The sequence below is a fragment of the Amblyraja radiata genome, chromosome 33 (genome assembly GCF_010909765.2).
Source record: "Amblyraja radiata isolate CabotCenter1 chromosome 33, sAmbRad1.1.pri, whole genome shotgun sequence".
In the NCBI taxonomy this organism is placed as follows: domain Eukaryota; kingdom Metazoa; phylum Chordata; class Chondrichthyes; order Rajiformes; family Rajidae; genus Amblyraja; species Amblyraja radiata.
The window spans coordinates 4,711,981-4,726,009 of record NC_045988.1 but is presented as its reverse complement, the minus strand read 5'-3'; the positions used below and the strand labels follow the sequence as shown (position 1 = coordinate 4,726,009).

Sequence of the window (14,029 nt, the reverse complement as noted above, 5' to 3'; positions counted from 1 at the left end):
TCTTTGAAAATAATGTTAACAAATCATTGCTCACAGAGGGATAATGATTTTTTATAATATTATGGTGTGTGAATGATTTAAAATATTTTGATGAAGAATAAACTGCCATGTAAGTTGGAATGGTTGAGCTTACATGTTAAATGACTTACGGAACAATGCATCAATAAGGCAGTATGTGGTTTGTTTTTTTTACACAAGAAAAAATGGCACCTGTTATTAATCATGGAATTAGTTTGAAAGTACCAAATTTGGAATATGCTGTAACATTCTAAAACAGATTTTAAAGATGTGCCAAGTTTAATTAATTGTCTTAATAAATATACTTTTTAAGTACATCTTAAACTATTAATTGGAATATAGTCAATGCTCTCAGAAATATAACATCTGAAGGATTTGCGAAAGTATGTTTATAAGCTTACTTCCAACAACACCGAGCACTATCTGACAAAACCAGATCTAAAATCTATTATATGAAGCATGACCCATAAGCTAAACATATTGCATGGGTTCATTAAATCCCGTTTATTTTGGGTGCGATATGTTTTTATTAATTGGGCGTCTCCACAGTTGAGGTAAAGCAGCATTTAAGAATTATGTGAGACGGTTGATGAACTGAAACTACCTGTGTCTGTCTCCGAGCTATATATATTTTTTAAATTACTCTTGGCAGGTTACGAATTCAGCATGAACAGTCAAGTCCCCCTCCGAACCATCCCAACAACCATCTCTTTAACAAGTCTAATAACAGTCCTCCACCATGCACCACAGCCATCATGCAGTCCAGCAGTAAGTATGAGCCAATGTCAATTTTAGAGACTAGGTTCGCTAGACTAAACATCTCTCTGTACTGTATTTTTAATTTGATTGATAGATTTTTTGCCCTCAACCATTTCAGTGAAATTGAGGCGATTCCAAGATTTTGGGAACTGTTCACTCTTAATAGTATACTCGGACTTCTATACTTCAGGACACCATTGATTGACCATCTGCTTGATTGATTAATGGGAGATAAATCTGTCATTGGCGAACCAAGATCATACCTGGACTAGGTATTGATTAGACCAGGGGTGGAGAACCTTTTCATGTTGGAATGCCGCGTTAAGTTAGCTGTAATCTAATAAGGCCGCATCCAAGAAACTTCAATTAGATATACTTCAAAATGTACATTATTTTGTTAAAATAGCCCTCATGACTTACTAATGTTTTAATTGTGGCTGTCAGTCGGGGAGGATTATTTCGTTGAATCTTCTTTTACTCTTTGGTATTTTAAATATGATCATTTTAAGATTAAAATAAAAATAATAAAAGATGAACAAAAACATATTAATAAAAATAAAAGGATTTGTTGTACAAAATTTGGATTCATTCAAAATGTCGCACTTAATGGCCTAGATGGTCGCTGGTTCCCCACTCCTGGATTAGACCATCGCTTGTACAGTGTAAGAGTTCACTGTCTGAAATGCTTGTTTTTACATTTTCAATTTCTTAGGTTGTGCTGCCTCTCCATCCCAGTTTCAAGGCATACCATCCCAACATGCCCTGTATCAACAGCCCAGTAATAGCCCCCCTCCCCCAAACCTTAATCTTCCTCGAATGAATTTACAGCCTGGATTGCCACAACAGCCGCAAACACAGCCAGTTACAATTCAAGTCCAGGAACCATCTGAAATACACAGTAACAACTTGCTACAAGGCGCTGGGCAGAATATGCACACCACGCATCCCCGCGGAATTATCAGTTCAGGAAATCAGATGCCCCTTCAACAGAGAGGGATGCACATGCCATCTCTTGGGCTTGGACAACACAGGGTCTTGGCAAAGCAACTGAGTGCGGACAGTGCAGAGGTAAACAGGTAAGAGTATATTTGAATCTGTTTGCCAAGTTTTAATCCTCTAGCTGGTTTGAATTTAAAATTAGTAAGGAATGTATGACCCTCCATAGTTATACAGGCAGATTCTGCTGCCAGTTAGAACTATCTCTGTATCACAGATTTAATATGATCAGTTTAATATTTTTAATTAACCTTTCATTTGCACTTTTTGATTTTATTCTTAATTCACATTTAAATATGATTAATAATTGTCCTCAAATGGAAATCACCACATGACATGTGAAAGTTGATGTTTAAAAATTGTTTTCATTATTAATTCCCTACCGAGATTTATAAATTATATTATATTTAGCGTGAAATTAAGATAAATAATGGATGACATAATGCTTCTGGGTATTTGAAAACAAGTGCACAGAAGAAGAAAAATCTGTCAACAATTTTGTGCCATGTGGTTTATCTTGCTTATGATTTTCATGATTTGTAAATAACAACAAAATAAACTTTTAACCTTAAAAAAAATCAGAGAAGAAACTGCTTCAACAGCAACAAATTTATACAACACTAGTAAAATGGTATAACATCCCAAGGTGCTTCATGCAAGTGTCTGAACAAGCTTGTACAAGCTTCATATAAATTTAACCGAATCACAAAATAAATTTCAAGACGGGTAATCATAGAGATCGGTTTTAAGAATTACTCAACAGGAGGAAAGTAGTGTTGGATTGAGTTATTCCAGCTACTTTGGGCCTTAACAGCTGAAGGAATGGACATGAGAGCCAGAGTGATTAATATTAAGAGGCCAGAACTGTAGCAGGGAATTGCACAGATAGTGACAGGTAAGGCCTTGGAAGGTTGGTTTAGTTTAGTAGGTTGCTAAAATTCTTAAACCCAACCCCAAACTGTTTAAAACTCTCTTCTTTCTGATACAACAGGAAAAAACACACAATTATTTTATCCCAAGAGGTGGCATGACCTTTTAATTGTTTTGGTGAAATTGGGAGCCACGCCTTTAATTTCCTTGGCTTCCTAGCAGTTAAAGGGAGGAGCTTTGGAAATAATGTAATTTGCTTTACTATACCACTGTGCATGGAATAGTTCAGTACTTCCTCATATCCTCCCAAGCTACCTCCTAATATTGGATCAGAATCTTAATTGGCGAACGGATTTCCTCCCTCCTACCATGTTGGTGATGAACTGCTTCCATCGCTGCTTTTACAACTGCTCCCCAAATATACCCAACCACCATCTTGCAACTTTTACTGTAACAGCTGCCAGTTCCTTTCCTGGAGTGCTGCCCAACAAATTGGGCACCAAGCCTGCTAATCAGATTGACTTCCATAGACATGATCAAATTCCATAGGAAAGGTCAAATTTGTCCATGTACGGTTAAAATTGCATGAAATGCAGGGAAACCGGACCTGAATTTCCCAAGCAAAACAATCTCCTTTCCCCTACTTACCAAACAGCTCTGACGTTATAGGCGTTAACAGGTGTGATCACATCATTAAAGTACGTTATTCGTCTGTCTTTGAGCCTTTTCAAATGTCTGACAAGTATGAAAGTTCACTGATTATATTCAAAGCAAGAACACAGCTCATGGTTTCAAATTCCACCTGTACAGATCTGGAGTTGAATTCTATAAATATGATAACTTTTGTGTCCAGATCGTGATTTAAAAACCCAATGCTCAATAATGTCCACCCTGGATTGGCTTAAAATGTGACTGTTTATTTGATTCGTAATGGTCAACGTTTTTAACACTGATTTCTGTTTGTTTGCAGTCGACCTATTAGTCGATTTTCTCCTTTGAGCTACGATCAGACGCATTTGCACCCTCACCTTTTCCCGGAGCAGTTCCGATTTTTAACTAACAACTTCAACCCTGCAACAGCAATGTTTTCCCAAGGCATGAAAATTGCACAGATGGACTCCCTTTCAAACTATAACCAGAACATAGCTGGCAAGGCCGTCATGCAGCATGAACATCAGCAACAGGATTTCACAGCTTCATCACTACATCAGGCATTGCTTTCTCCAACGCCATCTGACTACACAAGACACCAGCACGTTTCACCGCAGTATGGCCATATGATTCAGGGACTGCTATCACCCAGGCACTCTTTGACAGGCCAACAGGACCTGCGCTTACCTCCTGCTGAAATGTCACGTATTTTAAAACGTCACCAGCGGCAGCAACAACAACAACAGCATGAATATGATTTGCTGAGGCACATGAACCAAGGGGTGGGGGATGCTGGAAATATGACTGCCAACTTATGTGGGCAGCAGCAGACGTTATCAGAGCGACAAACATTAACTATGCCTTATCAGAATACAGAAACGTATCATCAGCATTGCTTACTACAGGTCAGAGGCCAAGATCATATTCCGCAACCCCCATCCCAAGGCCACAGTTTTGTACATCACCCGCCACTGATGCATTCAGAGAGCATGGAGGAGGACTGTGTGAGTGAGGGGAACAGGGAAGGGTATCAGGACAATACAGACTCAACTGACACGTCCACCAAATGCTGCCAAGAGAATACAGTGCTGCTCAATGCCATTAGGTGTGGCGCTGCAGAGCCACTACTAGCAAATGTGAATCATGTGCACAAAATGGGTGTTTCACAGCCTTATAGTCATCAGGCAGTCCCTGGCTTTGCCGGAAACAAAGCACCAAGCAGAGGTAAGCTTTGAGAAGTAACATTTATCACTAGTTGGGGTGACTTCCTACAGAACATTCTTGACACTTGATTTTTACCGAAGGAAAACTTTCGTGGTTCAGCATCTTAAATGATGATATACATGCCGGTCTAGCATAAACAATTGTGGTCCAGAATAACAATCTCTCATTTAACTATTTAAAACTGTAACAATTGGGTGGCATTTAATAGTTTTGTTGTTTATTGATGAAGCCTGACATGATTTTACATTAGTGAAAAAAGGTTTGTCTTTTTACTTAAAATTCTAACATCTGCAGTCCCATGAGACTTTGTGATTTTACATTAAGCAAATTATTTTTTATTTCTGAATTCCAAAATCCAATACTGGAATGATTTCATTGAGGAGTGGGACTGGTGCTTGATGCGTTGCACGCTGTTTGTACTGAATATTACATTAACAAGTAGCACTTTATTGGATAAGATATGACAATATATTAAGTTTACAGTTTTACTAAATGGTGGGGAGAATTTCGGTGTAAGGTTCCAAAGGATCAGAGAACAGATAAAATGAGATGTGGAATGACAGCAAATTTGTATTATTAAGAGCCCTGTCCCACGGTACGAGTTCATTCCAAGAGCTCTCCCAAGTTAAAAAAAAAATCAAACTCGTAAGCACGGAGAATGAACGTAGCGTGTACGTCGGATCTCGGGGACGTCTCTTAGCGGCTCGTAACGCTAACGGCAGGCACTCGGGAAGACTCGCTAAAGGCAGGTAAGCACGGGAAGACTCGGGAAGATTTTTCAACATGTTGAAAAATGTCCACGAGAGCCCCGAGTATCGACGAGTGGCCATTACCGTAAATCTCCGAGTTCGACTCAGGGCAAACTCGGGAGAGCTCTCGGAATGAACTCATACCGTGGGACAGGGCTTTAAAAAACATTTAAATTCCATGAACATAGACACAACAAGCTGGAGGAACTCAGCGGGACATGCAGCATCTCTGGAGCGAAGGAATGGGTGACATTTCGGAAATCCCTGACTCCAATGCTTGGTTATGGCCTGAAAAGCCACATTAAAGTAGTGGTGTGTGGGGCAACCACACCACTGTTGTGGATATGTGATGTGGACGTCCCTGTGATAAAGACTGAGAGGGGCATATGGTGGGAGCAAAGGCTTCAACATTTAAGAAAGCAGAAATAAATAGGGAAGTAAATAGAATATTTTGGCAAGAACTGTTTCAGAGGAGAGCTGAAATAGATTAACAACTCTTTGTCTAATTTTGTATCCCTGTGCGGTAATTCTTCTGTTGCATCTCCTGTTGATCTATTGTGCTAATAGGCAAATTCTAGTGAGTCCAGGTTCCTGCTGAGGTAGAAGTTGATATGCGCCATAATCTCTCAAATCATCTCATCACCATGGACGTTCATACCACCAGTTGGCAGCCATCGAAACCTGTCGCCTTACACTTTCTTGGACACCGGCATTATCAATGCCATTTTAAAGTAGGTGGGAGCCTCGGGAGGTTGAAGATGTGCACAAAAACTCCAGATTCATATATGGGCTCCAGGGTTTTTGTAATTTCACCATTTCTGGACCATTACAGCAAAACGTGGACTGAGTCAGCCATTGGATGCTGTTATGTGACAAAAAACACTGATGGAGAAGAGAAATGTTAATAGAGAAAATGCTATAAAATCCTGAACAGTACCATGATAACTAACTATCATTGCAGCTTGGTTCGAGTCGTCTACAGTTTACGAACACCAACTTAAGTGCATCCTGTACCTACGATTGAGTGTTTCAGAGGATGTATTTGCTGGCTGCTGTGCAACTGCAGATATCTTCTTGATACCAACTGCAACTTTGCCACATTGAACTCAGGAGGTATACATTCTAGTTATACCCTGATGTCCATTTTGCAAATTCTATCTGGAGACTCGTTTTCCGGGCCAGCGTTAATGTATTTTTTAAAAACCAGCATTTAATAGCATTTCAAACTGTGTCTGCAGTAAAATATACGAAAGAACATTATCAGCCCAAGATAGGGTTGTTTGTATCAGATTTAGTATTAAGAATGGCAAAATGAGATTTAAAACGTTTCTCCATATTATCTATTCCTATGGGACAAACTACCTCGGCAGGCATCTTCTGCTGTGTGGGAACACAGTTTGTACCTATATTTCCAACTTAGAACTGTTCAGTTACAAACAGTGCTCAGAAAGGGAACCCTATTGTAACCTGAGGAGAACCATTAAAGTATAACAGATGATGTGCTTGCACTGAAACTAAAAAAACTCCTGCTTATTCCAGAATCCATGACAGGGGATCGAATGGATGGAAGGGCTCCTATGCAGCCGATGGAAGTAAATGATCACAATGGAGTTGGTTACACGACAAGACAGTCAACAAGAACCCTCCAAAGGCATCACACCATTCAGACCAGTGAAGATGCTTATGTATGTGTAAATATTTAATTCTGGTCCAATGTTAACCATTAAATGGACAATTATTCGCCAGATTTATAATATAATAGAGAAGTTCTGAAGAAAATTATGTACATTTTTCAATATTAAATTCTTTTGTTTAATGTATTTCACATAAAATAAAATCAGAAACAATGGTACTTTTTTAATTGTCCCAGTAGTAAACAACCAGTGACTTATATGACAAGGAATCACCAAATAATTAAATATACTTGAGTTTTTACTGTGGTCCTCAAAACATTAACTAAATCTTCCTCTAAAACTCTTAAACCTGTGCACTCCATTGGGGATGTTGTTTAAATAATAGTGGTTCAAAACTGCTGGACGTAACGGCTTTCATTTGGAATATTGAAGATTCATGTGATGTCACCAACATTCCCAGATTCTTTTTAAATGCAAAAATCTTTATAATTTTTAAAGTATAATGGGCAGCAGTGGTACAGCTGATAGAGCTGCTGGATCACCGTGCCAGTGAGCCGGGTTTGATCCGGACCTCAGGTACTGTCTCCCTATGAATGTGCGGGATTTCTCCGGTAGCTTGGGTTCCCCCACATCCTAATGATGTGTGGGTTAGTAGGTTAATTGGCCTCTTTAAATTGCTCCTAGTGTGTAGGAAGTGGATGAGAAAGTGGGATAACACAAAGCTATTGTGAACAGGTGATCGATGGTCAGCATGGACTCTGTGGGTCGAAGGCCATGTTTCCATGCTGTGTCTCTAAACTAAACTAAATTACTGATTATGCTATTGATTCATTAATTTTACAGTTCCATTCTATATCTATTGCCAGAGTTAATTTTGCTTATCATTCATCTTGAAGGACCAGGCAGAGTTGTCGGGGATGAGTTTATTAGCTGGAAAGGTGCTTAGCTCTGCTCGTATGTCAGATGTTCTTAGCCAGTCATCACTCACGGGGAGCCAACAGCTGCAGAACAGAGAGAGTGAAGGTGAGAACTTCTGCAATGTGCTAAACAGTGATTTTTAAATACGTTATATTTTAAAATGCACATCTACATTTAAGCCGGATTAACCTGTTTTTTTTGTTTTGAAATTGTATATGTGTGTTAATAATTACTTGAAATATTGTTAATCTAATGGAATAAGGAAGATACAGTTCTGTGCACTCTAATTTTAGTAAAGACAGAAGTTTTTGTTGCGATGGCTTGAGTTGTATACCACGTGGTGTACAATCTATATTCACTGCGTAGGAAGGAACTGCAGATGCTGTTTATATTGAAGATAGACACAAAATGCTGGAGTAACTCAGCTGCCTGACCCACTGAGTTACCCCAGCATTTTGTGTTAATCTATATTCACTGTTCATCAGTGTGTTTGAGAGACTGCTTTGGGGTGACAAACTCCATTCTTATGATTAATCCTTTTCTCCAACTACAAAAAAGGATTGGGTGTCAATTCAGTCCCCACAATCAATGTTATTTAATTTATTAGCTGGGTGATTATGATTTATATGAATGAAATAATTTAGCTTAAAATTGGATATAATCAAAGTGAAATTTCAATTTTATTTTTTTGTGATTTTTTTAAATGCATAGTATCCTGAATTTAAATCACATTAGTACCATGCTCAGTTATCAAAGCAGTTGTGTGGGACTTTTATGAGTAGAATATTTCTTCCCCTTTAGTGGTGTTCACATGTGAAGAGTCCTATGTAGAATGAAGACAAAGTGAGTGCAATGGCCAAGAATTTTAGATTTTGTCCGAAATATTGCGAGGAGATGCCTCTCTGTACGAAAAGAGATATAATCAGAAGGCAAGGTGTGGGTGAGCCATACTACTTGCCTTGTGGGAGTTACTTCATCACTGTTATTGGCTGGTGATGGACATTCTCTGCATGATAGCTGTCAGCAACAGTGGCACAGCGGTACAGTTGCTGCCTCACAGCCCTGGAGACCAGGGTCAGATCCTGACTTCGGGTGCTGTCTGTGTGGAGTTTGCATGTCCGCCCGTGACCGCATGGGTTTCCATTGGGTAATCCAGTTTCCTCCCATATCCTAAAGACGTGCAGGTTTGTAGGTTAATTGGTCTCTGTAAAATGCAGGGAGTGGATGAGAAAGTGGGGTAACATAGAACATAGAAGTGGGGTAAACAGCTGATCCATGGTCGGTGTGGACTTGGTGGTCCAAGGGGCCTATTTCCATGCTGTATCTCTAAACTAAACTAAACACTGACGTGAAACAAAGTAATAAGCCTCCCTTTGTCCCAAAATGGCAGTTGAAAGTCAAAGTAGATAATTTTCCTCTCATCCTAAACCCATGTTATCTAGTTTAGATTCTCCTACCCTGGGGAAGAGACTTCAGCTCTTCATCTTATCTATGCCCTTCATGACTTTATAAACCTTCATAAGGTCATCCCTCAGTCTCCTATGTTTCAGGGGAAAAGTTCACTCTCCAACCTTTCATTATAACTCAAGACCCAGTAACATCCGTGTAAACTTTTTTGCACTCTTTCCAGTTTAATGTCATCCTTCCTATAGCAGGGCAACCAGCTAATTATTGTGAACTTTATACACCCATGAAGATTTGGAGTTAAATAACATTCTCTTTGATTCTTATTTGCTTTTCGTAGAGCACGATGGATGTTCGCAGAGTTCTGCTGATCTAAATCCAGGGGAGGGCTCACATTCAAACAGTTCTTGCTACCCTGCCAAATGTATCACTGACATCCTCAAAGAACTGAATCCACCATTTGACAACAAACTGCGTCCCTACAAACATCCTGATTTGGGCTTTGGAATGGAGCAAGCAGGAGTGTAGCGGATAGAGTGGTGAGCTGCAATGTTATTCTGAAGATTTTATGTGTGTAAGGAGTTTGGGAGGGGGGGGGGGGGGGGGGGGCATTGTGTCATTAATTTAAAAAAAGCAGAAATGGTAGAAATACTCAGCAAGCCAGGCCTCACCAGAGAAGAGTTAATACTTCAAGACCATTCATCAACAGTCATATTTTGAAATTCTGCCTTTGTTGAAGTAATAAAAAGTGTTTTTTTTTAAAATATTGGCACATTAGTTGTCTGATAACAACTGGGAAGAAACTGTCCCTGAATCTAGAGGTATGCATTTGCAACTCTTGCCTGATTGGAGTGGGGAGTAGCGCGAGTGGGCAGGGGGTGAGATTGGACCCTGATTATGCTAGTGGCCTTGCCAAGGCAGCGTGAAGTGTAGATGGAGACCGTGGTTTGCACGATGGTCTGGGCTACATCCGCGATGCTCTGCAATTTCTTGCAGTCTTGGATGCAGCTGTTCCCAAGCCATAAGCACATCTGTAGAAGTTAGTGAGGGTTGTGAGGAACATGTCGAACATCCTAAACCTTTTAAGAAAGATGGTGTTCTTTCTTTGCCATTGCATTGATGTGGCTGGTCCAGGGTAAATTGCTGGTGATATATACTCATAAGAACTTGAAGCTTTTGACCATCTCTACTTTGGTGCCATCAATGGATACTGAGGTGTAGGAAAGAACTGCAGATGCTGGTTTAAATCGAAGGTAGACACAAAATGCTGGAGTAACTCAGCGGGTCAGGCAGCGTCTCTAGAGAGAAGGAATCGGCGACATTTCGGGTCAAGACCCTTCTTCAGACTGATGTCAGGGGAGTGGGCGGGACAAAGATAGAATCTAGTTGGGGACAGTAAGACTGGTGGGAGAACTGGGAAGGGGAGGGGATGGAGAGAGAGGGAAAGCCAGGGCTATTTGAAGTTCGACTGGATATTGGCGAAAGTGTCCTGTTTCACTTTTTGAAGTCAATCGCAATCTCCTTTGTCGTGCTGACATTGAGGGAGGTATTGTTGTTTTGGCACCAAGTTACAATGTTCTCAACCTCCATCCTGTACTCGGTCTCGTCTTTCTTTGATATCCAGCCCCCTACAGTGGTGTTGTCTGCGAACTTGTAGATTGAGTTGGATTGGTAATTAACTGCACAATCATGAGTACATGGGCAATATAGAAGGGGGCTGAGTCCACATCCTCGTGGGGCACCAGTGCTGAAGATGTATTTGTGCAGTGTTTATCTGCATATGTTTGCAGACAATCTTCACAGACAAAGTCAAGTTTAATCTTGCCATGTCTACTGCTAGGTACTGTTCCACTGAAGTCTTTTTCTGATTATTATTTTCCTAATACTAACTCAGTGCTGCTTAAATTAAGACTCTTGACAACTTTACACTGATGGGAATTAAAATTGGTTGTTTGTAGCTGTATTGGATTCAGCTCACAAACTAGTTATAAAGTTTAAAAAAATGCTTTTTTCATTCATTCATCACATCAAGCTAATCATATGTATTTTTGTTCTTCTGCAGACGAGTGTGTTCAGCTTTGAGGTGAAAGGTCCATTTTGCCAACAGTATCTATCAGCATCACGCCCAAACTTCATTGTATTTCTTTCCAGCACAATATCGTGACTCGTCCGCTGTCAGTTGAGTGGTTGCGCTACTTGCCACACCTGTCAGTACCAGTCATGTGGAGAAGAGAAGACTGAAGTTTTCAAGATTACAGAAGTGAAAGTGCAAACAGCCGTGGCTCCCAGGCAGTCTGATATGTCAAGCCCTCTCCTGACCTGGGCCTGCCGAAATAAAGAAGCCACCAAGCCCTGTGATGTCACTTTATGCAGGGAGAGTAACTGAGTAGTTCAGTATGCGCCCTGACGCCTAACTTACTCTGTGAGCAATAAGACTGCTTGCTGTCCCTCTGGTACTCCTCCATTTTCAATTATTTTGCCTAACAGTGGTGCAATATGCTTTGTTTTCATGTTTCTTTACCTGTGTTGATCACTGCTTTCTTTCTCTTGTTAATATCTGCGTCATTTACCAAAAAAAAGTGTACGGCCATTTCTTTTAAAGCAAGTTAGATTTTATGGTTTTTATTTCCCAGTCAAGTAGAACCTGTTATGTTACTTTAAGATATGAATTAAATGAACTGTGTTAAAAAGGAAATTGTCAAAATAGATGATTTTGTTATATTTGAATTGTAACTTGCACCTTTGTTAAAGTATTTTACCCTTTTTATGGCATTGTAATTGTGACTTGTTTCCTTGTGCCAGGTGAAACTTGTTAATGTTAACCCTTTGAAATATCACAGTGCGTATTATGTTTCTATGTCTTTTTTTATATATAAGACACCTAGAGCCTGCCAAAAAAATAAAAAGACCAGGTTTTGGGCCACTTTCTGAACTCTAAAAATTTATCAGAAAAAATAAATTTAGATTGAAAGATTTATCTGCTTCCAAAAGCATAAGAAGCAGGACTTTGAAAGGAATTTGCACGAATGGATAGAGAGACTACAGCTAACCCAGTCAAGCAGTGTTGAACTGTGATTTTAGTAATCATGGTTTTTTTTTTAAAACAAAAAATGTAGCTTAGGACAGAAATTTTTTAGACCTAATTGAAAATTAAAATATCAACCATTTATCTGCTTCTAAACTACATATCTGTCCAACTTTTGTCATTTGTAAATTTTTTTGTTACATTTATTTGATGAAAAAAATGTCAAAAACTTGATATTCAGATGTTTAACGGGAAGGTACCAAGAAAACACTGAAAGCTTTTATTGTATGTATCTTTTCTTTGTTTACATGACACTGTACTTATGGGAGAGTCAACTGCCAATCCAAGGGAAAAAAAATAAGAACAGAAATGCAGTGCCATCTCTCATCTGTAACACATTTTTAATGTTGCTTTGTATTGTAGTAATCAATACGCAGTATATGTTGAATGTATATTAATATACTTTGCTATTTCTGTTTCGGAAATGTTGAAAGTACTTTTTTCTTGTTTATGTTGGACAAAAGTTTCAGTGATCTAGTACACTGTGTGGGTCACTTGCAACTAGTAATTTAGTTGAAAAGTGGGATCATGACAAATAAAACCTATGTAATTTGACTTGACAATTGTTATTATTTCGTTAGATTATCATCAACATTGTTTTTTGAGTTTATAATCATATTACACATATCATAATACATTTATGTTATTCTCCTACAAGTACACTGGGCCAAAATATGTTACTTGTTCTTGGCTTGTTTAATTGGCCTGTTTTGGCAATGGGATACACATTTGATAGTTAATGATAACAGTATGTCCACACATTAAAGTATTTGACTCTGTGTCTGAGATGTTAGTCGTCCAATTTGCAATATGTTATAACCATTTATATTAATCCACAATATTAGATTAAAAATGTGAAACGTATCCAAACCACAAATGCTTGCGATATCTTGAGCGTTTTGTTGCCATGACATTTTTTTTAATCAGTATGTATTTAAAAGTTACTGGACCAAGGAAGAGAATACCTTAGAACACTGAAGTCTGAAACACTTGCACAATCGCTTGTAACTTGTTTCCTTTCCCCTCCATTTTAGCTTCTTCATTATTCTGTGAAGTTTCAAGATGGTCTCATTTATTATACCATTGTCAGTTTAGACTGTGCAGATTTAAAATACAATTACTAGGTGTAAGTATCTGCATACAAGGAAGCGTCCAGTAAATGTAACAAATATAGTCATCCATATTCCATTAAATATCCCAAACTCTGTTATGGGTTTCAAGTTATTAACCTGCTATTTTGTTCTAGTCTATGTTGGGGTTTCCGTATTCTCTGTGTGATTGCACGGTTTCCTCCCACACCTCAAGGACGTGTAGATTTGTGGGTTAATTGGCCACTACAAACCATGGGTGAATTAAGGAGGAAAGTTGATGAGAATGTGGGGAGAAGAACATTTGGAGTAAGTATAAATGGGTTCTTGATGGTCAGCAAAGACTTGGTGGCAGAACGGCCTGTTTGCATGCGGTAAGCTTCCAAGACTTCAACCGTGAACCCGAATTTTGTGTGGATGTATAATAATGTTGAATTGGATTTAAACAGTTATTAGAATGAATGATATCAATTGTGAGACATGCAATTGTTTTCCATGTTTAAAGCTTAAATATAATTGGACATATCACGAGGTTCCCCCGTGGTCTTCACCTTGGAGCTACCTCCATAGTCCCCCTGAGGTCTCCACCTCAGAACTCCCCTCGTGGTCTTCACCTGAAATTTTCCATCCCTT

The 14,029-nt window shown here is 39.1% G+C and overlaps 1 protein-coding gene across 4 annotated transcripts in view; it reads left to right on the top strand.

The window, feature by feature from the left end:
- The window catches only part of LOC116991230 (serine/threonine-protein kinase SIK3-like), a 191,219-nt gene extending 178,356 nt beyond the window's left edge, over positions 1–12,863 (top strand). For 3 of the 4 annotated variants that reach the window (XM_033049675.1, XM_033049677.1, XM_033049678.1), the window contains 7 exons: positions 671–786; positions 1,490–1,853; positions 3,614–4,518; positions 6,807–6,952; positions 7,798–7,924; positions 9,564–9,762; positions 11,286–12,863. In XM_033049675.1, the coding sequence (XP_032905566.1) occupies positions 671–786; positions 1,490–1,853; positions 3,614–4,518; positions 6,807–6,952; positions 7,798–7,924; positions 9,564–9,751 (1,846 nt within the window). In that variant the 3' untranslated portion in view covers positions 9,752–9,762; positions 11,286–12,863. The remainder of the gene's footprint in view (positions 1–670; positions 787–1,489; positions 1,854–3,613; positions 4,519–6,806; positions 6,953–7,797; positions 7,925–9,563; positions 9,763–11,285) is intronic. The other variant, XM_033049676.1, reaches the window with a different exon arrangement.
- Positions 12,864–14,029: the final 1,166 nt, after the last annotated feature.